This window comes from Symphalangus syndactylus, chromosome 2 (assembly GCF_028878055.3).
Source record: "Symphalangus syndactylus isolate Jambi chromosome 2, NHGRI_mSymSyn1-v2.1_pri, whole genome shotgun sequence".
NCBI lineage: Eukaryota > Metazoa > Chordata > Mammalia > Primates > Hylobatidae > Symphalangus > Symphalangus syndactylus.
In genome coordinates, this window is record NC_072424.2 from 123,696,645 (window position 1) to 123,724,220 (window position 27,576).

At 33.4% G+C, this 27,576-nt stretch overlaps 1 protein-coding gene across 9 annotated transcripts in view; it reads right to left on the minus strand.

Moving 5' to 3' along the window:
• SHPRH (SNF2 histone linker PHD RING helicase) overlaps positions 1-27,576 on the minus strand; it is an 86,697-nt gene that overhangs the window by 32,258 nt on the left and 26,863 nt on the right. For all 9 annotated transcript variants that reach the window (XR_008654639.2, XR_008654640.2, XR_008654638.2 and 6 more), the window contains 14 exons: positions 25,151-25,314; positions 24,778-25,034; positions 22,883-23,004; positions 17,023-17,111; positions 16,038-16,130; positions 14,563-14,670; positions 13,513-13,655; positions 12,514-12,687; positions 12,141-12,203; positions 11,027-11,252; positions 9,209-9,352; positions 7,986-8,087; positions 3,338-3,409; positions 296-484 (listed from right to left, as the gene is read on the minus strand). Coding sequence is in view for 6 of the 9 variants with exons in the window: in XM_055266531.2 (XP_055122506.2) it covers positions 296-484; positions 3,338-3,409; positions 7,986-8,087; positions 9,209-9,352; positions 11,027-11,252; positions 12,141-12,203; positions 12,514-12,687; positions 13,513-13,655; positions 14,563-14,670; positions 16,038-16,130; positions 17,023-17,111; positions 22,883-23,004; positions 24,778-25,034; positions 25,151-25,314 (1,946 nt within the window). In the remaining 3 variants the exon portion in view is untranslated. The remainder of the gene's footprint in view (positions 1-295; positions 485-3,337; positions 3,410-7,985; positions 8,088-9,208; positions 9,353-11,026; positions 11,253-12,140; positions 12,204-12,513; positions 12,688-13,512; positions 13,656-14,562; positions 14,671-16,037; positions 16,131-17,022; positions 17,112-22,882; positions 23,005-24,777; positions 25,035-25,150; positions 25,315-27,576) is intronic.

Here is a 27,576-nt window from a genome sequence, read left to right on the forward strand (position 1 = left end):
TGGTGGATAGAAATATTATAAAGGATGATAGGAAACTGTAATTTTAAGATGTTACATTTTAGCCACAGTGTACATGACTATCGCTAACCATGTTTGAATAAGTGTTCTGTGTTCCTCCCACAATTAAAAATTAGATGGTTAAGCTGAGGGTTTCAGGCAGTGTATCTACGGACAACAGTGGCATCTCCCTATTCACTGTCAAGCTTGTTCTGATGTTCATGCTTTCTTAATCAGATACTGCTTCCTATATTATATTGCCTTACCTATGCTTCTATGTGTTCCTGACCTACTTTACCTTCACAGGGATGTCCTCCTCCTGGTTTGCTTTCTCTGAGGTAAAGACATACGAGATTTCTTTGTGAGATGTGGTCTGGCGGCAGATTGCACACTTAATGGAGCTTCTGTGAGATCCCACGCTGTATTGTTCAATAATTATAGAAATGCATTCATTACAGAAACAGTGACCACAGGTCAGCACCGCCCACTAAAAAGAAAACAGAACAAGCCTTAGTGCTATCAGAGATGCCTTACAATTTATAAGTATATTAAAAAGAGAAGAGATTCACAAATTTTTCTTCCTAAAGATTTCATGACATTAACATTCTTTGTCATAAAGCCAAGTTGTGCCTTCAAATTAATTTTTTATTCCAAAGTAAGCTTTCATAATCTTTAGTTCTGTTTATTCTAAAAGTGAGCCTGATAGTCAGTCATCATTACTTTGTAGAAAGGTGGTGTTCTCATTTCTGTATTTGGGAAGAATGTAAATTAGTCCTTCAGCACTCTAACAACAGATGTAACAGAGGGAATCAGAATATTAATTTGGAGATAATATCATACTCGATATGTTCCATTTAATTTAAAAAATAGATTTATATTTTCACACATTAAAGCACCTATATAGAAAATAATATGGGATAGTTAGTATCTCAAATTTATTTTGACAGTGGTTCTGGTTATTTAAAAAATTACAAACAAAAGGAAATTATTATTATTATTATTTTTTAGACATTCTTGCTCTGTCGCCCAAGCTGGAGTGCAAATGATGCGGTCTCGGCTCACTGCAACCTTGCAACCTCCACTTCCAGGGTTCAAGCAATTTTCCTGCCTCAGCCTCCTGAGTAGCTGGGATTACAAGCGCCTGCTGCCATGACCAGCTAATTTTTGTATTTTTAGTAGAGAAGGGTTTCACCACATTGACCAGACTGGTCTCGAACTCCTGACCACGTGATCCACCCACCTCGGCCTGGGATTACAGTTGTGAGCCACCGCACCCAGCCAAAAAGAAATGTTTAAGAAACCCCTTGTCCTATTCGGGAAAAATAAAATAATCCTCTCTGAATCTCTGCAACATACCATGGAAACTTTTGCCCTCTTTGGCAATGAGAGACGTAAGAGCAATAGATTTAGTCTAGGTGTAAGTTCTAAAAGCTATGGCATCTTATAAATGTAGATTTAACCTTTTTCATCTGGTAAAAACAATAAGAAAAACTGAGTGTCTTTTGAGTGACAAAGCTTCTAAATCCTTAAGCTATGTTTTTTTTTAAGATTTGGACATGTACGGAAAGAAAGTGTGTAGCTGGCCCACTTGAGGTTCTTTGCTGGATCATCTAAGATGCTCTTTGGAAAAGAACTCACATTGAAAGAAGAGAAAATTGAGGTATATAAGCTTGGTTTTAAAACCACTATTTTGCCTATTATCAGCTAATACTATTCTACTGTTCTCTAGCTGCACCTCTGCCAGAGTCCACAGGAGTTGAGACTAATGAAATTGAAGAGCTGTTTTACTAGCATTTTTGTATGACACAGAGCAGCACTATATTGTACTTTATGTACCTCTAGTGCCACTGGGGTACTCTACTGGAAAGGAGTTTTGTGACTCGCTGGAGCTCAAAATGGACCAACTAAACATCAAGACAGGTCCACCTACATGTGCAATGGAGAAGAAGCAACAAGATACCTGGCACCTGAGCATTAGGAGTGACAGGAAGCTGACTGACCCAAAAAGAAGAGACAAATGGCAATGCCTCCAGGGGCATCAGCTGGTATATATGGGTTATCTCTGATAGATTCTAACTTAATAGCCCTAAATTAGAAGAGGGGGAGAACCAGGTGATCCAAAAAGGAAAAAAAAATATACAGCTACTGTACATTGTGAGTATGAACAGAGCTTGAAAAGTATTTTTGTTACCATTATTGAAATCCAATATGGTCTTCTAAGTGTAGGAAACTTAGGTTATGCTAGAATTAAATGAACTAATGTACATGAAAGAACTTTAAAAACTGAAAATGTTCAAGACAAAATGAAATAAAATATCTGAGACAGTCCAGTTGCATAAATCTTATCAAAACTAAAAGCAAAAAACACTACTTTCTGTCATGATTTCTTCCATTTTTATCACAATTTTTATCAGTTTCATCACTGGCTTTTGTCAGAAGTAACCAGCATTTGTAAACTACTATTTTGCTCAGTTTCCAATGTAGTATCTCTCCCTTTAAGATGTATTAGCAAATAAAGTATTCTTGTGATCTCACCTTCTCCACCAATCTTGGAAACTAAAAGGTACTTTCTTCTTGATTATTACTGGTCAGAATATGGAATGCATATATTTACCTTTCAACTCTCAGCTCCACAGAAAAAAACAGCCAAGAATATCTCTACTTCTTCACCAGTAATAGGCTTATCTTTCAAATTTTCAAGAGCAATGAATATTCTGGTATATATATAGAGAGATTTACCATAGAAAGCAGAAACTTGTATTTTCATAAATTGCAGTTCTCCTAGAGGAGAATATGGTTCTACCAAGTTTACAGACATTATGTATACTAATATTCACAAAGAAATATATTTAATATGGTGGTCTACCAAAATCACATCTAAATTTCCCTAAGAGAGATTCACTTGTACTCTAAAGTACAAGTATTATGCGATATTAATACTGGCAAGAACTATGATTCTATACTAATGTAATACCTTAAGTAACTCTATGTGTGTTATATTACCTTTCTGTATAATTATTGAATAACTATGTTAACCTGACAAAGTCAAATTACTGGACACAACCTTGTGACTGGAAACAATGTTTGAAACTGTGCATCTTTAATGAAAAAGATGGGGTCATTCTAGAAATATTTTTTTACTTCCCATTTAAGAAAAGCATTGCTCAAACATCTAACCCTAAGCATGTCACCTAACCTCTAGTGCTATCTTTAAGATAATGGTAATACTTGCCGTTCATAGAAACTAGTGGTGAGAAAAAAGAGAGAAAGATTTTATGTAGAAACCTTTGAAAACCGTAAGGTATTTTATAAATGCATGTGATGTTTATTATAATTTTACCTGTTTTCCCAGCTGTCGAGCACAGATTGGACAAGGTTCTGGATTAACACCTCCCGATGTTTTATCCTGAGACTATCCAAAAAAGAATTAAAAAATATATTAGTTACGTTTTTACATATAAAACCTGATACATGTTTTGCGACTCATTTATGGAAGTGAATACTGGCAATTACAATTTACATAATCTAACAATTTAGATGACCCATCAATCTCTGTATTACCTAACATGATTATTCCTGAGACTTACTTACAAATATCATTTATTCAAGGAGAGAACAAAAAAATGAAAACAATTTTAATCATACAGGTTGAAAATCCCTAATCCAAAATCTGAAATCTGAAATGCTCCAAAATCCAAACTTTTTGAGTGCTGACATGACAATCAAGGTAAACGCTCACTGGAGCATTTCAGGTAACAGATTTTCAGATTAGGCATTCAAACAAATTGAACCAATGAATTATTCTTTTCCTCTGTCAATTATTGATTTCTATAAGTAAATCAATAATGTATGTATATAGTTGCAGTTCTATAATGTCCATTTGATCTTACCATATAGATTCCAATTCATTTTACTATGTTGTCCACTTTTCCTTTTTACATATAATAAATCACCTACAAATTTAGTGGCTTAAAACAAACATATGTTTCCCATGATTCTACAGGTGATTTGGGGATGGGCTGAGTTGGCTGGGGTTGGATGGTCTATGATGGCCTCATGCTCATGTCTGGCAGTTGGTAGGCTATCTGGTCTGTAGGGAGGGCTGAGCTGAGCTGAGGGCTCTGCTGCTCAAGAAAGTAAACTAGGCTTTTTGAGATAGTCTCATGGAGTTCCAAAGAGCAACAAGAATGGGAGGGTCATTGCTGTAGCACTTTGTAAAAAATCTACCATAATTCACAACAGCTCTTCTTTTCCAATATGTCAATAAAGAGTTGACATTTATATAAATGGTGAGATTATAAATATTTTAGGCCTTGTGGGCCATATGATCTGTGTTGTAATGACTCAATTCCGCTACTGTGACATGAATGCAGCCACAGACAATACGTAAATGAATGAGTGTGACCATATTCCAATAAAACTTTACTTACGAAAAAAGGTAGTGGGCTGAATTTTTCCCATGCATGGTAATTTGCAGATCCTTAAGTTGAAGAAGTTATAAATATTCCTCTAAGCACTGTCACATATTTTTACTTTCATTCAGTTCAGAGTATTTTCTAATTTCCATTCTGACTTCTTCTTTGACCCATGTGTTATTCAGAAGTATACTGTCAATTTCTAAACTTTTAGGGACTTATCCAGTTATCTTTCCATTACTGATTTCTGGTTCAAATTCCTCTTCAGTCAGAAAACATACTCTCACATACTTTTAAGAGCTGCTTTTTGAATTAGCATAAGGTCTATTTTGATAAATGTTCCATGTACACCTAAAAAATACGTATTCTGAAGCTGTTGGGTGTAATGGTCTGTGTCAATTGGGTCATATTTGTTCATTAGTGTTCAAATGTTCAATATCCTTATGGACTTTCTTGTCTATTCCTCTGGAGGAATCTTAAAATAGATTAAATTATCTTAAAATAATTATTTTAATAAATTTTATAAATTTTAATAAACAAATAAATTTATAATAAAATATAATTATAAATACATTTTTGGCAGAATTACAAATACATAATTATAAATAAATAAAATATTATAATAAAACAATAAATTTTAATAAATTTAAATAAATTAAATCTTAAAATAATCCTCTGCTTACCTCCTTCCTTTGTGCTACTGACATATATTTTAGTTCTATATAAGTTGCATAACCCATAAAACAGCATTGTTGCTTTTAAATAGTCAATATCCTTGCATATTTATCTACATATTTAAGCTTTTGCTCTTCATTCCTTACTGTAGTTGCATCCTTCAATCTGAAATAATTTTCCTTTCGTCCAAAGAAGTTCTTTTAATATTTATTGTGATGTGGGTTTACTGGAGATGAATTCTTCCAGTTTGTGTTTGTCTGAAAATATCCTTATTTCGCTTTTTTTAAAAAAAGGAAATTTTCTTTAAGTATAGAACTCTAGGTTGGCTGTTTTTTTCTTTTAGCATTTTGAAGATGTTCCAGTGTCAATTGGTTACATACAGAAACTATGGAAAATACTGAAACATCTTTAAAGGTGAAAAGAAAAACATCTCTATGTAGCCACCAGTTTTATTAGTGCTCCTTTGTAAGTATTAAGTGTTTTATCTCTCAACTTTTTTTATTTCTATTTTTCATTATTTTTGGTTTCCAGCAGTTTGACTATGATGTATCTAGGCAGTATTTTGTTTTTTTTCTTTACTTATTCTGCTTAGTGTTTCTGAATTTCTTGAATCTTTAAGACATTTGTCATACTTTTATCAGTTTTAGAAAATTCTCAGCTATTATCTCTTCAAGCTCCTGTCCTATTCTCTTTTCCACTTGAACTTCAATTACAAGTATGCTAGATCTATGAAATTACAAGTATGCTAGATTCAAACAACTATGTCTCAAATCTCTTTTGCCCTATTTTGCTCTTTTTCTATCTATGCCACTTCAAATTGGGTATTTTCTATTGTACTGTACTTGAGTTCATGAATCCTGTCATTTTCTGTGTCTGGTCTCCATTCAATGAGTTTTTTATTTCAGATACTGTATTTCTGCAGTTCTATAATGTTCATTTAATCCTACTGTATAGATTCCAGTTCATCTTATGTTGTCCAGTTTTCCTTTTCCTTTCTTTCACATACAGGTTGAGCATTCCAAATCCAAAAATCTGTAATCTAAAACGCTCTAAAATCATAAACTTTTTGAGTGCTGATGCAATGCTCAAAGGAAATGCTCACTGGAGCATTTCAAGTTTTGGATTTGAGATGTTCAACCTACATAAAATTGTTGACAGATATTGTTAAAGTGCTTTTAAGAAAAGCTTATATACATTTATATTTCCATTGGTAATGCATAAAATGTATCCATTCTCTGCCCTTTTTCACCACTGGGATGTGTAATCGTTTAAAAAATCTGTGCCTACTTGTTGGCAGAAAATAGCACCTGTGTAATTTGATTTTCCATCATTATAGATTAAATGCTTTTTCTTTATTAATAGCCAAATTGGATTTTCTTAGGTAGAATATATCCTTAAAATTTTAGGTTTTAAAAAATATTTTAACATATAAACAATGACGTACAAGATAACTGTCTTTTTATTTTGACTATCATATTTAAATTATATAAATCTTACATTTAAAAAACTTATGCCCAGGAATGTTGAGACATTTTTCCTAAGTGTTATCTTTTTTTTTTGAGATGGAATCTCACTCTGTTGCCTAGGCTGGAGTGCAATGGCGCAATCTCAGCTCACTGCAACCTCTGCCTCCCAGGTTCAATCAAGCGATTCTCCTGCCTCCGCCTCCTGAGTAACTGGATTACAGGCGTGCGCTACCATTCCAGCTAATTTTTTGTATCTTTAGTAGAGACGGGTTTCACCACGTTGGCCAGGCTGGTCTCAAACTCCTTGGCCCGTCAAAGTGTTGGGATTACAGTAGCGTGAGCCACCATGCCCGGCCTGTGTTATCTTCTTAATGTTAGCAATTTGCATGAAACTTCTTAATTTTTTTCTTCTTTTTATCTTTCAGAATAAGTGTTGGTAATCATAACAGTAATAATGATCTTAATAATATTAATAGCAGCAAAAACCTAGAAAGTGTTTAATAGAGCAGAAACTACTCTAGCATTTTACATGTATTAATTCACATAATCTTCAAGACAGCTCTATACTATAAAGTAGTGTTGACATCATTCTCATTTTACTGATGATGCGAGGAAAGGTGAATAACTTAAATAAAGTCATGTATCTAGAAAATAGTTGAGTCATGATTCAAAATTGGGCTGTCCAGTTCCAAAGTCTACCTTCTTAATCATCATGCTATATCTATAATGAATGTCTAACTTTTCATTTTGTCTGAGATTTACTGATTCACTTGAGTATATGTTATACCAGTTTCCAGAACAATTCAAATCTATATCTTGTCCTCACTTGCCCTATCCAAATATTTACTATGGTATCTTGCCCCTAGAAGGTTCTCTGCCAACTAGCCAAATATGAATTCTTGCAATAAAATGAAATTATATTTAATCAATGACCCACCAATTCATCAGTGTCCAGTATAATACTTAGATCATAACTCAGAACATGTGTCTTGAATTACACTTAATATTTGAAGTCTACGTTTATTACCATGTACTCTGATTTAGTAGCTTTCCAAACACACTTCACAGTTTCAAATAACAAATTACAACATATTTTTGTATTTATGAATGAATGCATGTGTATAAATTGCATTATGCCAGTTTCACCAAGAGATATGTTGTAATACTTTCACTATTCAAGGCTTTGAACTACAGTCCATTTACATTGTTCTCTACTATCGAGTGCATGCCTTCTATATCATCTGCATAATTTCTATGGATACAATATTCTTTTGTGATCTCTGAAGTTATTGTAGAGACATAGGTAGTGTTCTGACTCATATAATACAAAATACTAATTACAACAATTTGCACCATTAATTATGAAAGGAGTCACTAAAGTGGTTTATGATAATGCAGCATAGGAAAAAGTAGCATGTCTTAGAAACAATACCTTCTCCAAATTAGTTAGGTAAAGAAGCTGCCCAAGTTTTTTCTGAAGCTGTGATGTAGCAACGGCTTTATCATTTAGTAGTTTTATTCGGTTTTGTTCTACCTAAAGAAAATAAAAATAAAAACCTCTTTATTCTTTCAGAAAGATAGTTAAATTATATTAAATATGGACAATTCTCCGGTAATACAAACGTATTCTGTTTTTAAAAAAACCTATTTACATTCTAAAACACAAGTTTTCAAATTGAATACTAGATAATATATTTCAAATGATTTTTTTTTTTTTTTTTGCTTTATGAAAGGCACAATTCAATGCAGAGTTCTTTTAAACAGGAAGTGTCCCTATGTACCTGAAGTCAGATAAAAATAAACTCAAATTCTATTATGTACCATTTTTTTCAGTAATATATACACAGGATAAAGAAAAGTTAAATGATTCGTTGCTCTGGCCTCAGTGATTTCATGAAATCCCGGAAAGAATTTCTCTGCCCTTCTTTCCTCTGTCCCCCTGGTAGAATATAGCAGACAGAGAAGGAACAGTCAAACAAGAGGAATTTATTTTCTCAGGAAAACTTCTTCAGAATTTACATGTAAGTGAGATAGTATATAATGAATATATATCTAAATTTTTCCAAGTTATAGTCTCCAAGCTGTACAGAAACAGACTTAAGGCACTAAACAAATAAGGAATAAAAATGAATTACAAAGGAAATAATATCTTTTAATGGAGAATAAAAGAGATTGGTAGAGTAATGTTTTTAAACCTGAGTTACAAAGACAAATTTATTAGAAGGTAAGTTGTTAACATTAGTTCATCATTAGCAAAAGAAACACTGCAAAAGAAAAGGCTTCAGTTGTTTTTAAGGAAGATTTTTCTAGTTCTGATAAAACTGAGGTCACAGAAAATGTCTAAAAAGTGACTGAGAATATCTATTGGTCTTAAGCACATACAAGGTTTTAAACTCAAAAACAGATGAATGTGCAACCTGGAGAGAAACAAGATGCACCAAAATAGTGAATGCTAAGCATGTAATAGATATGAAATTGCTCATCTTCGACCATTTTTGATCTACAAAGACAATTTTCTATGGGTCAAATTAAAAATGGAGATTAAATACACACTTATAGTAGAGCTCAGTGTCCTGATTCTGCCTTTTCTATGGGTCTTGGATATCTGTGACATCTGCTTGCTGTTCCCTTTTCTGTGATTTACTTGCCAATTACCTCATGTGGTTCAATGATATGCAGAACAGGCGGATTAGGCTTTGGCTCCCTAGGATCACGCACTCTTAGTCGTTCTGTAGCCATTGCAAGTTCATCAACAGCAGACACACGATTCCTCAGAGCCATCCAATATTCATGAAGCAACTGAAGGAACAGAAAAGACAAACACAGTGGTAAAGCACGTAATTAAAACTGGTTAAAACCACCAAGATGTGCCTGAAGCAAAAGTCTTCAGTGAGATCTTACATTTTTTCGCTATGTGTCTAAAGTACAAGTAGTTCCTGGGGTCATTTTTAGGATGAAATGTGAATGAAAAAAATCTCTACAGGACACTGCCTCTTTAGATTCTCAGTAACAGAATACAACGATTTCTTGGTAAGACCAAAAATCTTTATAAAGTCCAATTTTAGGCTGACAGAATCTCTTCTGTTTTATTTTTTAAAAATAGTTTTATTATAACATATTTCACATATTCAACTCTGTATAAATGGCAACAAGAATACTAAAATATACAATCAAGTACCCATCATCTAATTGAAGAAAGAATAATATGAATTCCTTGGAAAGGCTCTGTGTATTCTTTCTCAACTGTATCACTCTTTCCTCACATATTCCTCCTTCAGTACCCAACCACGGGGCAACGACTATTCTGAATTATACTTATCCTGCTACACTTTTCATTGAACTTATACTATGTGAAACATATTCTTAATAATTCAGTTACATATGTTTCTGAAATTCACAGAAATGGTATCAATCAGTATACATTTTTTGACAGGCTCTCTTCACTGACTTTACATTTTGAGGTAGATCTGGTGGATATGTACAGGAGTTCATTCAATTGCTCTTCTGTGAAAAGGTCTGCAAAGTTATGCAGAAAAAATGTACCAAGACCTGGGAGAACTGCACAATAAGCTCTCTTCTGGACAAAGGGCATGTGGCCAAACTGAGTCAAAAGGAAGAATATAGGGGCAACTGAACATCGTATGAAACACTTCTTCCAAGGCTTACTGTAATTAACTGTGTTAACGTGCTTTGTACGCACATGAGTAATGTGTGAGAAAAACATTATTATAAACCAATGATTTTGATGTTATAAATGTATTCCCCAATTTATGGCATATGAACTGATAGTACAAATAACTATATTCCTGCATAAAAATTTTTATCCTACTTTAAAAAGCAAGACTTTTAAAAAAAGAAATTGAATAAAAATGTCATTATAAATAAAACACTTCTTTCCTTCCTCTACCTATGTCACCTGTAAAGCAGTACAATGGATAACTAATCCAAATAAAACAACAATTGAAAATTAATTGTGAAATCTCAAGTACAGAGTTATATTATAATATGACGGAATCATTAAAGTACAAATATGAAAGGGCATATTGGGCTTTATTCATTGGAATGGTTTCCAAACTTATAGGATGAGAAGTATTTACTATGTTCCCCAATCTTTAAGGTAGTTGATGCTTGCTTGTTATTCACAGAACAAAAACAAAACTCTCATTTCATATAATAGCAGTGGAAGATCAAGCTAATAATAGAATGAACACACTTTCACGGCTAAACAAAAAGTTTCCTATAAGTTCCAGTTTAATAATGATTTTCTTTTAGTAATTTAATAAATAGAATGTCTTTGAGTATTATGGCATTTGCTATCCTTTATTACAACAGTTACATTTCAGGCAAAGAGAAATTATGCCACCTCAATCTCAAAAGAATATTTTAAAAAACTGGAGAGAGAAAAAAAGTAGCAGTTAAAATTGATGTAAAAAAGAATTTTTAATTTTGGAAGGAAGTTTTAAAATACTATACCTTATATTCCTTCTTCCATGCTTCAAAGAGATCCATTGAAGTGCTTCCTTCATCAACAAATTCAACATCAAACCTATGTGATTTTGCAAATGATAGTATTGCTTTCATAGATCGCTCTGTCTCACTTATTGCCCAGAGACCCCGGGTAGTGGTAGGTGCTCGATCATCCACCAGTCCTTCTTCATCTTCTATCATCTCCTCAAATATTGCAGTCTGGCCTTTGACTCTGAAAACATACCAGAAAAAAACAACAGTAACTGCTATCAGTTAGTGAAAAGCAACCTTCAATATGAGTTCTAAAAGAACACGTTTGCAAGTCTTTGGAAAAACCAAAGCAACCCTGAAAAAGCTGAAAACATCATACATTTGGCCAGTTTCTTTTTTTTAATTCTATTATATCCACTATAATAAACAGAAAGACTACTGATTCATTTGCCACAACAACACAAAAATCTTGTTTTCTTCCTTGACATGCAGAAGTGAACGTCTGGCAAGGAAATATTGGGGAAAATTTCTATTTTAGAGAAGTTATATCTGTTAGAGACAAATAAACAGAATTTGGATAGAAACAAGAAGAAATGTATTATTTACTTCAGTAATAACAGAAAAAGATTTGACCTAAAATAGAATAGTAACACACCTGGATGAAAGTGGACACATTTATTATTCTAACAAGCTTCCCTCTGAGAAGCCAGGTGTTTGTGACAATGTTTACTTATGGTTTTATTAAAGAAATAACATATTTGATTGTGTCATTCTTTATTCTTGAAGAAGTTATGCCGGACATTATGAGTTCTAACTTGAATAGTAGTAAAATGCTAGCAAAATCTGTATAATTCAAATCCATTGGACTCTAGAGTCAGGGATTTTACCACTCTGCAAAACTGCATCTCAATTAATTATATATTACTACACTATGAACATTTAGGGGGTAACTGCTGGATAGGTAAAACTGGGCATATTAAACAATCAAATACCAAAGGTGTACTAATCAATTTAATTAAAGAAACAATATAATAAAGATTACTGTGGGGGAAAATACAGTCATATCAAATACTGAGTCTTGCAAAATGTTTCATTTTCTTGACGGGTAATAATCAAATAGAGAACTTACGTGTTGGAAAATAGCTTTGATTCATACTCTGTGAACAATTCATCAGCTTTACAAAAGACACAGCTGAAAAAAAAGAGATTAACAGAAATATTCACAAACATAACCAGCAATCTGGTAATTTTAAGGAGAAGCTTAATATTTTGACTTCATTTTTCTTTCTACTAGATATGCCATTTTAGAAAAAAAAAATCACATGGTTTTTCATACCTTGTCCTTGAGACTTTTTCTTTAAATTAGATTAATACATCTCTTTCTACTTCTGTCTCAATTAAAATAAAAAAACCTTTACTATATGAGTCAATTGTTTCTTCTCTAAGAAATCTAGCTTAAAGAAATGGTACCATTTCATTGTATGATTTCTTCTATTACCTACCAGTTGAGAGGAAGTCTGGCTGGTCGGAGGTGGCAGACTGTTGCAGACTCAATAATGTTACGAGATGGAGGTCCCTCCAGGTTTTTTACAGCCTCTCTTACCAGCTTCTGGCATTTATTTAGCTCTTCCATTTGTGTTGTAAGTAAGAACTGAAGACCTCTGCAATCACGGAACCTGATTCCCACACCAGCACCACACACAATACAAAGAAAACAATAATAGGTCAATTTCCTCAAATTCAGAAAATGGTTGCCAAACAAAGTGTTAAAGAAACTGTTGGCTGTTTTTGTGTTTTTTTTTTTTTTTTTTTTTTTTTTAACCAGGAACATTTGAGTGAGTTTTCCTTCAGAGTGTATTCAAAGTATAATATTGGGCTGTCTACTGTAAAAGATACCAAAAAAATTTGATAGTCCTGTGCTCAGGAACTGAAAAAGAGCATGAAAAATGTATGTCTGTCTCAGATATCTTTGAAAGTGTACAACTGCCACATTCTTCCGTTTTAAGCCTGATTACAGACAGCCCTCCTGACATCCTTGCTCTATATGAGGAGGTGCCTGCAGGATGAAACATAAAAGCAGAATATTGGGAAGAAAGAAGAAAAATGGCTAAGGGTTATATTCCTTGGTTGAATATATATATATGTATATATACTTAATTAAATCTGTAATTATGCACTATATACGAGGCACTTTGCCAAGCACTTTTCCTGTATAATTTCAATAGTTACTAATGTGCTCACATTATGAAGGGTAAAATATTAAAGTAACTAAAGTAATAAAGGTATGTGGCAGTTAGGAGTTAAACCCAGTTATAGTATCTATAACCATTTTGATAAAGTGTGAATAAAAAAGGCTGCAAAAAAGAAGTACGAATGTGTCTGTATAGGTTTATGAATGGAGAAAAAAGGCTGATAATAATGAGAAATTAGAAACTAGAAAATACAAGGATTTCTTTGCTTTTAAAGTTATAAGTAGATACTTTTTCTTCCTGTTTTCTTACTTCTCTGACATAGAAAGCTTGCCAGTTTGTTGCTTGTAGTTGCTGGTTATTTCATTTCGCACTCGCTGAACTAGCTCCTCGTCAATAGTAAATTCTATTGCTCTGTGGATCACATTTAGCCACCAAGGAGAATTAGAATGAATCTGTAAAAAAGGTAGCAGTTAATCAATTAATACATTTTTTTTAATACTCACTAAGCTTCCATCACTGGGCAGGGTGATGCCAAAATTCAAAGAAAGTAATAAATGCTATTCTCAAAGGGACTATCACAGAGGGGAGACAAGTATACATATTCCATGTACAATGCTCGCTTCCTCTTTTGAAAACACAATTAAAGAGAAACCCCTATTTCCTAACTACTCTGGATAAATGAGAATTTATTGAATGCATTTATATAACAAAGCTGTAACTAAAAAAACGGTTTACGCCAAATGAAAATTCAATACTCATTCTACATATGTGAAAAGGTCACAGGTCTCTTTATCAGCATAAGAAAGAAAGCATTCATTCTAATCTTTAACTAATTGAACTAGATTCTACTTAATGAATAATCCACGATAACTAACAAATTATATCCCAGAATACTAAATAATGAATGAATTAGAAAGACAAAAATTTGCAACACCTGATTTAAAAACTGAAAATAGAAGTGTATTTGTGTAACCTCTTTAGATTTTGCTACTGATTTCATAAAACTGAAATTTTAGAAATGACAAGTGGTATATATTCTGCAGGAAAAATACTTGTGGTTCTAATGTATTAACATTTTAAAACATCTCAGAAACAAGATAAAAAGGAGGTTATAGAAGTCTTTACTTTCTTCAAAAGACAACTGTTATATACTCAAGGTAAGAGAAAACTCATGAGTTCAAAAGAAAGAGAACTCAAAATAGTTGACTTATTTATGCATCTGTTGTGGGTCAGGCAATGTGCTAGGTGCTAAGGATTCCAAAATGTATACGAAATTCAAGTTTCTCCCCACCAAAAAGCCAAAACTCAAAATGATATCTGGAGACAAATACAAGTAAGAAACACTGCATTTTGGCGTACCTTTCTTTGAAGCTCATGGATGGTCTGCTGCACAGGATACAAAGCTTGCTGGGCTTCAGCAACTTCTGTATTACACTTGCTCATATAGTGCTCTCGCAGCTGTTTGGCCTGTGTTGAAACAGAAAATATAAACTTTAACTCCCAATCTAGAATATAATTCAGTATGATGTTTCAAGAAGAATGGGTCATTTTATACATTTAAAGCTACTTAACTGCATTTAAACATAAAAGTACAAGTATACTGTAGAGAACATAAAAGTCACACTAAAAATTCCTTATATATGGAAGTTAACAAAATTTACCTGTCCAAGTAACAAAATTTAAGAAACACCAAAGATTTGTTTGCCAAATTTTTATTTACATTTTTTTTTTAGTTAGATAAGCAAAGAGGGAAATAAAAGAACAGTAATATTTCAAATGATAGGCAAAGCAAAGGCACCTTTCTAAAATTTGGCTAATTTAGTTATTAAAATTTCTTAGTTACTGCAGTTTAAAAATAATCTTTGAGAATATACAGTAATATAGGTGTTAGGAACTGAATTTTGTTTCCCCAAAATTCATATGCTGAAGCCCTAAGAAAGTAGATTTTAGATGTTCTCACTACACACACACACACACACACACACACACACACACAAATAAAAATAAAAAGAGAGGAAACAGGTAATCGATATGTTAGTTTGATTTAGCTATTCTAGTGTCTCCATATATCAAAACATCACTCTCTACTCATAAATATATAAAATTTTTGTTAATTAAAATAGTTTGCCAGGGCACCTCCGCACCCAAAACAACCAGTGCAAAAAGGCTGTGCGTATTTATATAATCTCATTTTTTATCCTGTTGACTCAAATAAAGGCTCCACTTACAGGTTCGATACATTTCAAACATACCTACTCTTTTGATTTTAGCTCTTTAATGTTTAACAACACAAAAATCCCTGGAAGAATCTGCATAATAAGCTATTAACAATTTATAGTAAAATAATTTATAATATCACTCTTTTCGATGTCATTCTTTTCAAAAACAGGCAACACTTTTTGTAGAGGAAACTTGAGAGAACTACCAAGAAAAATTTGACTTTATTTACCCCCTTAAAAAATACACAGAAATGCGGAGAAAGTGCAAAAGTTTGTATATTTACTAAGCTACATCTTTTGTAGATCTGCCATGAGATCAAAGTTTCCTTTTTAAAACTCATTTATTTACATCCCATTCTGTTGGCTACCAACAGCCATATCTACAACAAGCGTTTATCAGATAACTGCAGGTAGATCAGCAGAGAAGCCAAATAATACGTACTGCTGCCATTCTCTGCTACCCAAAATGACAACAAAATTTGAAACATCAAAGTAACAGGAAAACATGATTACATTTATTTATATGTTGTATGTCCTAGGATATATCAACTATATGGAGCATAAAGTTTGAAGAAAATATACTTTTATAGACAGAATGAAAAAAATAATAATTACTTCTTCCTCAAGTCGGCCATCACGCAAGGTAGGTGGTATCCCTGGGTGCCTGGCTATCAACAATTCCATCAAGTTATGGGTAGCATGAAGTCTCTACAAACATATCAAAGGCAATAATTATGACAGTCAATGCAGAAGACTCTGAAGAGAACCTAGTATTAATATGGCACACAGAACACTAACACCACATTAAGATCATATCACCAAATACTTTTCCTATAAAACAATCTGAGTACTACTACTTTGTTTTCTTTACTCAAGAGAAGGGTGTTAAGCTCTAGGACCTGCCTTTTGTAACCCTTATCCATGCAGAATATAAGATTTATATTTAATTTTTCCTCTCCCTCCACTTTTCCATACATTCCTCTAAATATCCACTCTGATACCTGTGAACATGTTAGTCAGTCCCAAGGTCAATATTCTGAATGGTAATGACATCTTACCCGGGACTCAAACCTAAACTTGCCAAAATTAATAAACCCATCTCTACTTCCTATTTAGCTAGAGAGCCTTGTCTATATGAGTCAGTGACAGATCCAAGAAGGGAAAGAGAAATAAGTGTTATAATTAAAATATCCAAATCTCCCTAAAGACCTCTAAAAATTATCATTAGATAGGTTTTATTGCTTAGTTCCTTTTCTTTTTAATGAAAACCATGTGAATAAACATGTTGATATTCATATGTAAAAGTGATAAAACTGACCTACTCTTGGAAGTACAAGTACTTTGAACTATTTTTAACTGTAGCTTATACAGACTTACCTTGTCAGGCTTGTGCCCAAAACTTCCCTGAATGGAATAGTAGTGATTCTCAAATGTTAGTGTACATACAAATCACCTAAAATGCTTATTGAGAAGACTGAATCCCAAGTTTCACCCAGTGATTATGACTGTTTGTTACCATTTATCCTCTTAAACATTCAGAACAATTATTTTGTTTAAAAAACAAACAGAATACCTACGAAACTGTTTAGCCTTTACTTACTTGAAGTGAATCAGTTTTGAGTTTTCCTTTGTGTTCCTCCGAGGAGCGCAACACTTCTCTGTACAATTCTGCTGCCAAGGCATACTCACCTAAAGAATTAAAATGTATTTAAAGCATAAGAGAGTCACATATTTAGCTCCCAATGTCATCTAGTTGTCCATTATTTAAGAATACTGTAAAAATAAAACGTAATGATTATAACTATTTTTTAAGTAAAGAAATTTGACTTGGTATTAATATGATTGCCCAAGTTTTAAAAAAGGGTGAGTACAGTCCTTTTTTAATTCCATGGAATATAATGTTCTTATATTACATTTATAATGTTTTAAAATTATACTGAAATATGTTTATAATCAAACCTGTTTGTAATGTTTTGAGATTATGCTATTGGATAAACTTTTAATTTAGACAAAAAAATTTCCTCTTGCTGAAGGGTGGCAATCAGTAGTCATTATGATGTCTGAAATTAAGGATAAACTTAAGGTAATTATAGATTATTTATAAAAAAAAATTTAAGACACTCTGACCAACCTACACATAATCATCAGAAAAATATACTATTCTTGGTCGCTATTACTGTTCTTGGTATTAGGCCAAATAATTTGCAATTAAAAACTTCATGTCAGAAACTCAGGGATCTCCCTCTTCTTCTGGTCACACAAACCATAGTTAGTCTGAGATGTATGCTGTTTTCTACTGTTCATAATTAGCACCTCATTCAAATAAAGCAATTCAAAAAGTATTGATTAAAGCACAGGCTGGCAAAGTATGGCCCATGGGTCATTTCTACCCTCTGCCTATCTGTTGGGCGCATCAGCTTAGAATGAATTTTACATTTTTAAATAGTTGAAAAAAAATTCAAAAAAAATATTTCGTGACATGTGAAAATTAAATTTCAGGGTCCATAGTTTTATTAGAACCTAGCTCTGCTCATTTGTTTTTATACTGCCTGTGGCTGCTGTTGTATACAACAGCCAAGCTGATAGTTGCGCAGAGATCTTATGGCTTGCAATGCCTATGTATTATCTGCTTCCTTACACAGGAAGTTTGATGATACCTCAATAAAATAAGAGATGAACATTTTTAATGGCTTGAATAATAGACTCTATCTTAATTGCTGCTTGTAAAATTCAAGACAGGTAAATTATAAATACTATTAAAGTAAAAATCTAACACTGGCGAAACCATGCAATCCATACCAAAAAAAGGTACAGAGATGTTCTAGCTTTTATTTGCTGAGAAAGTTTTTTTCCTAAGTATTACACATACTTGCTTTTAAAAAAAACTTCAAGCTGGTTTTATGAATATCATGTAATCAGGACCACGTTCATAGTTACAATGAGATATATATATATATATATATATATATATATATGCAAACCTTTGTAAATTTTGAAGTTGGTTCTTTTTTTAGCTCATATATAAGTTTACATATATATCTTAATTTTGGTAAAATATACATAAAATTTACCATCTCAGCCCTTTTTAAGTGTGTAGTTCAGTGGCACTATGTATATCCAGTGTTGTGCTAAACACCTAATTTAAAACAAATTTTTGGAACAACAGCTCTTATACCATTGCTTTATATCTAGTTCTATTAGTTAGCTAACACAAAGCTTTTTAAAACACACATTATCAAAGAACTGTAGTCAGCCAATTTCTATTCCCTTTAAATAAGGGAGATTATTTTCACAATAATAAAGTTACTTTATAACGTAGGCATTAACATTCAATTATCTTCACAGTGAGTTCTCTTTTTTTAGTTAAGAGTCTTGATTAAAGCTTTTCAAAGGACATTATGAATTCTATCAGTATTTATACTATCATTTATAGAGAATTCATTTAACAATTTTCTCTTCATAATTACCATACCTTTTACATAAAGTATAGTGATTAAACTATAATGTAAAGCAGCTGAATTTGATCTATTCACTATAATACCTGGTTTTTCATGTTTATTTTTAAAAAGACATGCTTTCTGAGGAAGATAAAAAAAACCCATATTCAATGTTATAAAGGTTTAAGTCAAATTTGGAAATCCCATTCTCAGCCACTTGATGGCGCTAATATTTCTAAGTAAACTGGTGGATTTGATATTGTCAAGCTAATTTTTGTCCAAAAATCATCTGCAGAAAACACAATGTTCAAAATTGGAATAATAAAATGTGTTTAATACCAGTCAAGGAGAATCTCAGAATATGTATTAATGCATCATACGTATTTATTTACATATAATATAAGCAAATCTTTTAGAGTTTGAAATTAATTTTAGATTTCTTTTAAAAGTCAGACCTTCACTGTCTGATCTTCACATTAGAAGAATCTAATTTATGTAAGTTATATATGTAATGTTACTTTAAAAAATGAATATTGTTTAACATCACTATGAAGTTAATAAAAACTAAAAGCAGCAAATCTATTACAATTAAGTTGAAAATTACAATTAAATTCAGAAGGAACATGTCCTCTATTAATGGACTTTCTGGTGGGAGATTTCTCTTAATAATCAACAATACACTGCTAGCTAAATTGAGGACTTTCTAGGGAATTCCCTAGAGGGAAGATGTGCACACAAAGTTACGTGTACTATATGTGAACAATTTAACAAGAAAATATAATAATAAGCCCTTTTCTATTAGATATTGATAACAGAATTTACATTGTGAGCAGGTTGAAAGTGGTAAGAATCTGAGGTAACCTTCATATTACCATAATCAATAACATCATTCTTCATCTCTGTTTTTATAAAGTTTTCAATGTGCTTCCACATTTTGTATTAAGAACAATAGTTGAGGTAAGTAAAGCACCTGTAATATTTTACTGACAAAGACTGAAGATCAGAAATCTTGAACAATATATACCATTTCACAGGGTTCTAACTGCAGCATGTAAGAAGTTCCATCCTATTCAGTTCTTGTTTAGAGCTATTTCTACTCAGCTTCTGAGAATCCTTATAACTCTACCCAAGTATCTAGCACAGTAAGAGAACACTTTCCATTTCTGGTTCTATTATGCTAACAACTACAGACGGGCTACTCAAAGAGGCTTAATGTAAGAATATTTACTTATATTCTACAAAAAGCACACATTTCTTTGGGCAACTGATTTCTTTGTACTTTTTTAAAAAATTTCTTAAGGTAGAAGCTGAAGTCTCCGATATGAAACTTTTTTCTTTTCTAGTACATGTTTAATTCTATGAATTTCTTTTTAATAACTGATTTGATGCATCCCACAAATTTTGATATTTCATTTTTATTCACTTCAAAGTATCTCCTACTTTCCCTTTTATTTTCTAACCCAAAGGTTTAGAAGTGTGTTAATTTCACAGCATTTGGGGACTTTCCAGTTTTCCTTCTGTTATTGGTATCTACCACTGTGGGCACAGAACACACTCTATAAGCATGATTCCTTTGAAATTTACTGCCTTGTTTTGCAGCCCACAATATGCCCTATCTTCATATACATTTAATGTGTACTTAAAAACAATGTATACTCCTCTTTGGTTGGGTAGTCAATAAATACTGATTAGGTCAATTGGTTGACAGCGGTGTTTGAACTATGTATGCCCTCACTTATTTTTTACTTATTCTATACATAACTGAGAGAGGGATGTAGAAATCTGACAATAATTACGCACTTGTTTATTTCTCATTATAATTCTATCAGTTTTTAGTATTTATTTTGAAACTCTTGTTTTAGGTACACTAATACTTAGAATGTTTTTCTCTAGTGATAAAGTAACACCCTTTATCCTTGGTAATATTCTTTGCTCTGAAATCTACTTTGGAAGCTCCAGTGGTACAATCAGTTAGCAGGCAGTATTAATAAGAAATCTATTTTACTTGATAGAAATATAGTGGCTTTATCTTTCTTTTGATTCGTGTTAACATATCTTTTTTCATCCTCTTACATTTGCATCTTTAAATATAAAGTAGGTTTCTTATAGAGAATATATTGATGGTTATTGTTTTTAATCCAGTCTGACAATCCAGGCCTCTTAATTGGGATATTTAGACCATTACAGTTTACGTGATCACTGATAAGCTTGTTTTTAAATCTACCATCTTGCTGTTTGTTTTCTAATCATCTCATTTGTTTTTTGCACCCTTTTTTCCTTTTTTTTTGAAGATTTTTTATTTATTATTTATTTATTATTATTATTTTTTTTTTGAGATGGAGTCCCGCTCTGTAGCCCAGGCTGGGGTACAGTGGTGCAATCTCGGCTCACTGCAACCTCCGCCTCTGGGGTTCAAGTGATTCTCCTGTCTCAGCCTCCCAAGTAGCTGGGACTATAGGCGCATGCCACCATGCCCAGCTAATTTTTGTACTTTTAGTAGAGACGGGGTTTCACTATGTTGGCCAGGATGGTCTCGATCTCCTAACCTTGTGATCTGCCCACCTCGGCTTCCCAAAGTGCTGGGATTATAGGCATGAGCCACCGTGCCTGGCCTGATTTTTTATTTTTATCTATTCTTTTGGATTATTACCTCTAACTCCTTGTTGTATGTTAAAGTGGTGGCTTTAGGGTGTACATTCTTTGCTTGTCACAGTCTACCTTCATGTAATACACCTCTCCATATATAGGATAATAATCTTACAATATTATACACCCATGTCTCCCCACACAGACTTTGTTATTATTGCTTTTGCACATTGTACATTTACATGATATAAAACTCACTATATATATATATATATATTTTTTTTTCCTTTGGGGACTCCAACACATTTATATTAGGCCATGTGAAGTTGTCCACAACCTCACTGATGCTCTTTTCAAAATTTTCAGTCTTCTTCCTTTGTTTTTCATGTTGAAGAGTTTCTATCGCTATTCTATACTTTGACTTTATTGATTTTTTTCTTAGGTGGTGTCTAATCTTCTATTTATTAAATGAATTTTCTATATTAGACATTGAAATTTTGATTTCCAGAAGTTTGACTGCATGTTTTCAATGTTTCTACTTAACACACTTCATCTTTACTCTTGAACCTAAGGAATACAGTTTTAATGTTTCTCATATTTATATGGAAAGGTGTGTCTATATGGTGCTTATTAAAAGTGCCAGTTATATAACTTTGCTTCCAGCCAAGATAGAGTAACAGAGAATGGATTTATTCTTTCCTGTAAAAACTACAATAACAGGCAAAATATATGAAATGACAGTTTGTAAGATATTAGACCTAATGCAAAAAAAGTGATCCGTGAGAGATGGAGAAGCCACTAATACTCTTCCATGTAAATATAAGATGCTCTTTCTAAACTGCTTTAATTTTGTGCATAATATATAACACTGTAACTTTACACATATACGTTCTGTGTGTGTGTGGGAGGGTGTGTGTGTACTTGTCACCCTCTGTAAGAATTTAAGGTCTGCAAGATCAGAGTTACTTTATTTACATCATCGTTACCTAGATTAGGTGTGGCACACAAATATTTGCTGAAAAAATGATCCTACAAACTATTATTTTTAAATCAATGAACAATAATTCCTTTAATGTGTCAAAATTTAACCATTTTTCTACTTCTAATCATTTGGACTGTTTATAGTTGTTTACTATTAAACTATTAAAGTCTAAGATTAACAACTTAAAGAGAAATCTGTGTATCCTCCTTTCCTTAAAAAAGAACTAAAAATGGAAATATTTGGTTAAATCATATGTAAACTTTGAAGGTTTTCGAAACGTTCTATGAACTGCTCTCTATTAAGTTGAACCTATTTAAACTATATTCAGTAGTGTGTGAAAGTATCTTTTTGGGGGAAAAATCCCCCCCAAAAAATCAAAATCTATTTTTTCTATAATTAACCTTCCTCAGGAAGTGTTTGGAAGAATCAGAGATAACAAAGCAATCACCTTCTACCTTTAATAATATGAATGCCTGCTAAGCCATTGAGAGCACAAACTAGCTGTCGATGTGCTTCTTCACATTCAGTTCCACATTTCTTCTGCAAAGACGTCAGCAGCTCTTCCATTGTCATAGTGCTAAAAGAAAAGGTAGACTGTTCAAAACTAGAAAGAAAATCCCAAGTGTTACTTCAGTGGGAGTGTTATATCACACATGATCAAGAGTGTATGAGACTCGCAGTAGTTGTGGTATCTCTAGCATTTTTTTCGCCTCAATTTTTACCATTATTTTTTCCCACATAAGTACCTTTATTTGATCACATCTTTCTTTAAGTTTTTCCCATTTCAGTAAAGGGGGAACAAAACTAGAAAAATCTTCCTCAAGTACAAAGTACAACATAATATATTTGAAATATTACAGGTATTAAAATGTAAGACTGACTCTGAATCCTAGCACTGCAACTTAATTAGAAAACCTCTTTGAGCCTGAATATTTTTTTAATCAGTAAAAAATGAAGATCCTCTAAGGTTAAATGCCATTCCTTCAAAAGGCTGTCTAACCTTAACCACTCATATATAAATTGTTTTCAGACTCTAACTGTACACAGCAATTTGTACGTATATCTTTTGAAATTTACCATGTTCACTTCATATTTTAGAAATCTGTAATTTTCATCATTTCCTTTATTTGTCTATAACCTGCTTAAAAGCAAAGACAAAACTGAATCCTTTTTCTATCTCTTATAGCCAAAGGCTAGTTCCTGAGTTGCAGTCTGATTCACAAAAACTTTCTGGGACAAGAGAGTATTATGAACACAAATTTCTTAATGTTCTCAGAATGAATAATCAGAGAGATAGAAAATATTTAATAGTAATCTAATTCCCTGATGTGGGAACTATGAAATAAAGTAAGAGCAAAAGCCTTTCATATCTGGAGTACAGCCAAAACCCTAAACAACAAAATAATAATTTTTAAAAAACCTCAACAATAATCCTAATTTTAAAAGAAGTGTTCAAGGCCAGGTGTGGTGGTTCATGCCTGTCATCCCAACAGTTTGAGAGGGTGAGACAGGAGGACTGCTTGGGGCCAGGTGTTCAGGATCAGCTCAGGCAACATAGCGAGGCCCTGTCTCTACAAAAACATAAAATAGGCTGGGCGTGGTGGCTCACGCCTGTAATCCCAGCACGAGGCTGGGGCGGGGGGTGGATTACCTGAGGTCAGGAGTTCAAGACCAGCCTGACGAACATGATGAAACCCCGTCTCTACCAAAAATACAAAATTACCCAGGCATGGTGGCACATGTCTGTAATCCCAGGTACTTGGAAGGGTGGGGCAGGAGAATTGCTGGAACCCAGGAGGCAGAGATTGCAGTGAGCTGAGATTGTGCCACTGCACTCTAGCCTGGGCAACAAGAGTGAAACTCCATCTCAAAAAATAAAATAAAATAAAATAAAATAAAATAATAAAAAAAAAATAAAATAAAATAAAGTAAATAAAATAAAATAAAATAAAATAGTAGCTGGCTGTAGTAGTGTGCACTTGTAGTCTTAGCTACTTGAGAGGCTGAGGCAGGAGGATCACTTGAGCCCAGGAATTTGAGGCTGCCACGTGAGCTATAATCACACCACTGCACTCCAGCTGGGAAACAGAGTGAGACCCCGTCTCAAAGAAAAAAAAAAAACAAAAATAAAAAACAAAAAACCAAATCCATTGCAAAAGAGAAATGCTCAAAACCATGAAAATAATTTTGATAATTCTCCATTGCAAATGAGGTTCCATACCAAAGAAAACCCTCTACACCATTAAAAATAACTGACAACTCAGTTACATGTCTCTGAATGAAACTGTGGGCCAGAAATATTGTCTATTATGATATATCAACTGCAATTTTAAAAAGTTGATAATAAAACCTTTTTTGGAGTGGCAAGAACTCTCCACGAACAGCCTGTGGGTGACAGCAGGCCTGTCTGAGCCTCAGCAATGGATACAGGATAGAGGTGACAGTCCTTCTGTCCAGGCTGCTGAGCTTCAGAGCCCAGTCAGAAATCTTCCTGAGTTTTACCACCGCATCCTGGCAGCACACCTCATGCTGACGGTGATAGAAATGCCTTTCCACTGGAGAAAAGTGAAGCCAGTGTATTTCTTCGGTTTGTGGTGGTATCTGGATCTGTGAAAAGGAACAGGAAAAAAAAAAAAAAGATGTCATCTAAAAATTTAACTTTCCATCCCAATTGTTTCTTTTCTCTTATAGTATCTTTATCAATAAAAACTTATTGTACTGACTTGGTCAATCACATCTTTCTTTGCAGACCTCCACAGTATCTTGGCAATAAAGCTGTAGAGATGCTGAGGATTCTTTTTGCAGTAAGGCCGATAGAGAAGTCGAACCCACCAGTGTTTGACACAGTAAGGTTCAATACCAAGAAAGACCACTAACCCAAAAAGATCTGAAAAGAAAAAAATAAAGTACATTGAGAATAACTCTATTACTTCATTACCAGTTTGCAGAAGCGTTTCTACAGACATTACACAGCACATAGAACTTTCCATGAATTGAAATACAGGCTGTATAGGCTCTTAAATCTGAAATTCAATTCCAATTCCATTTATATTTATTGAGAATCTATTCTGCCCTAGGTTTTGTGCTAGGTGCTAAAATAATGTTAGGTTTATGGAACCATTCATTACACAAAGCTTATACTTAATTCAAAAATCTGAAATTTCTATCAGAAGTTAAACCAAAAAACCACTCAACTGAATGTACTTGGTAAGACATATATAAGAAATACCATGCTCTGAAACCAATAGATGCAAGATTTGCTGGATTGGAAAAAAGAATTTCTAATCACACAGATGACATGAAGAATATTCTCTGATGCAATATTCCTCATACCCTTTATCTAATAATTCTCCTAGAAGCCTAAGAGAGTAATAAAAATATAGATAAGATTTACTTACACAGTGATATTCATAGCAACAATATGTAGAAAAATGACTCAAATAAATAAATTATGGTAATCCCACAAAATAGAACTATTTTTCTTTTCTGATTCAGCATGCCTTGTATTTCTTAGCTTTAGAGCCTGAGACTTCTTGTTTATCTCTTTACTAGGCACACTCAATTTTATTTCTATTCCCTTCCACCTGCCCACTTAACATACCCTAAACTGTTTTCCATATATTTATTTGTAAGGACTTGTGAAAAACTGCTTCGGATATGATGTTAAGTGGAAAAAAAAAAAAGGAATATAAAATTGTGCATGCAAAACAAGTTCAAATATATAAACATCTATATAGAAAAGATTAGATGTGGTTTTGTCTTCAAATGAAGACTATGAGTGTAATTTTGTAATTTTCTTTTTGTTTTTTTTGAGACAAGGTCTTGCTGTTGACCAGGCTCGAGTGCAGTGGCACCATCTTAGCTCACTGCAGCCTCAACCTCCTGGGCTCAAGTGATCCTACCTCAGCCTCCCAAGTAGCTGAGATCGTAGGTGTGTGCCACCATGCCTGGCTAATTTTTTTATTTTCCGTAGAGACAGGGCTTCCCTATGTTGCCCAGGCTGATCTCGAACTCCTGGGCTCAAGTGATCCTCCCACCTCAGCCTCCCAAAGTGCTGGGATTACAGGTGTGAGCCACCATGTCTGGCTTGTAATTTTCTTTATACTTTTATGTACAGTTCAAATTTTTCCAAAATGGGCATATATTCTCTTCAGACGCCATAAAATAATAATAAAAATATCCTTCCCACACCTACAACACTTATTCTGAAGATGTTCAACAAATATTTAGATTGAATTAAGTTACCTTGATGGTTGCTGGGAGTTAGCAATATCTGAAAGAACCAACGCATCACTGCTATGCAAAGGCCCACAGATTTATATTTTTAGCTCAAATCAATTCAATTGCTGTATGTTACCTCTTCTTTGAGGTCCCAAAGCCGTCTCAAACTCAACTTGCCGAAATCTCAAATTCATAATTTTTTTTCTTTTTGCACATACATGCTTCATCTTTTTTTTTTTTTTTTTTTTTTTGAGACAGAGTCTTGCTCTGTCGCCCAGGCTGGAGGGCAATGGCGCAATCTCAGCTCATTGCAACTTCCGCCTCCCAGGTTCAAGCGATTCTCCTGCCTCAGCCTCCCAACTAGCTGGGATTACAGGTGCCTGCCACCATGTCCAGCTAATTTTTGTATTTTTAGTAGAGACAAGGCTTCATCATGTTGGCCAGGCTGGTCTCAAACTCCTGACCTCAGATGATCCACCCGCCTCAGCCTCCCAAAGTGCTGGGATTACAAGTGTGAGCCACTGACCCATGCTTCTTTTCTGGTAGTATTCACTGGGGAAACCAGTCACCATTCATGGATTTATGCAAGTCAGAAATCTTGGTATCTCCTGATCTGTCACTGAGGCTTGTTAATTTTGCCTTATCCACTTTTTTCTGTATCTTTAGGACAAACCTAGTCCAAATCAAAAGTGCCAGCACCACTTGCCTAGATTACTTCTCATAGACAATCAATTAATATCCTAACATCCACTCTTACCCTCTTCTAAACCACTCTCCACACTGCAACAAGAGTGATCTTTTGAAATACAAATATAACCACAAAATGACCCCCAACCACTGTGTTTAAATCATTTCAATAGCTCCTACTACTCTTAAGAAAAAAAATAAAATTCTTTAACAAGGCGAATAACATCCTCCATGGTCCCGT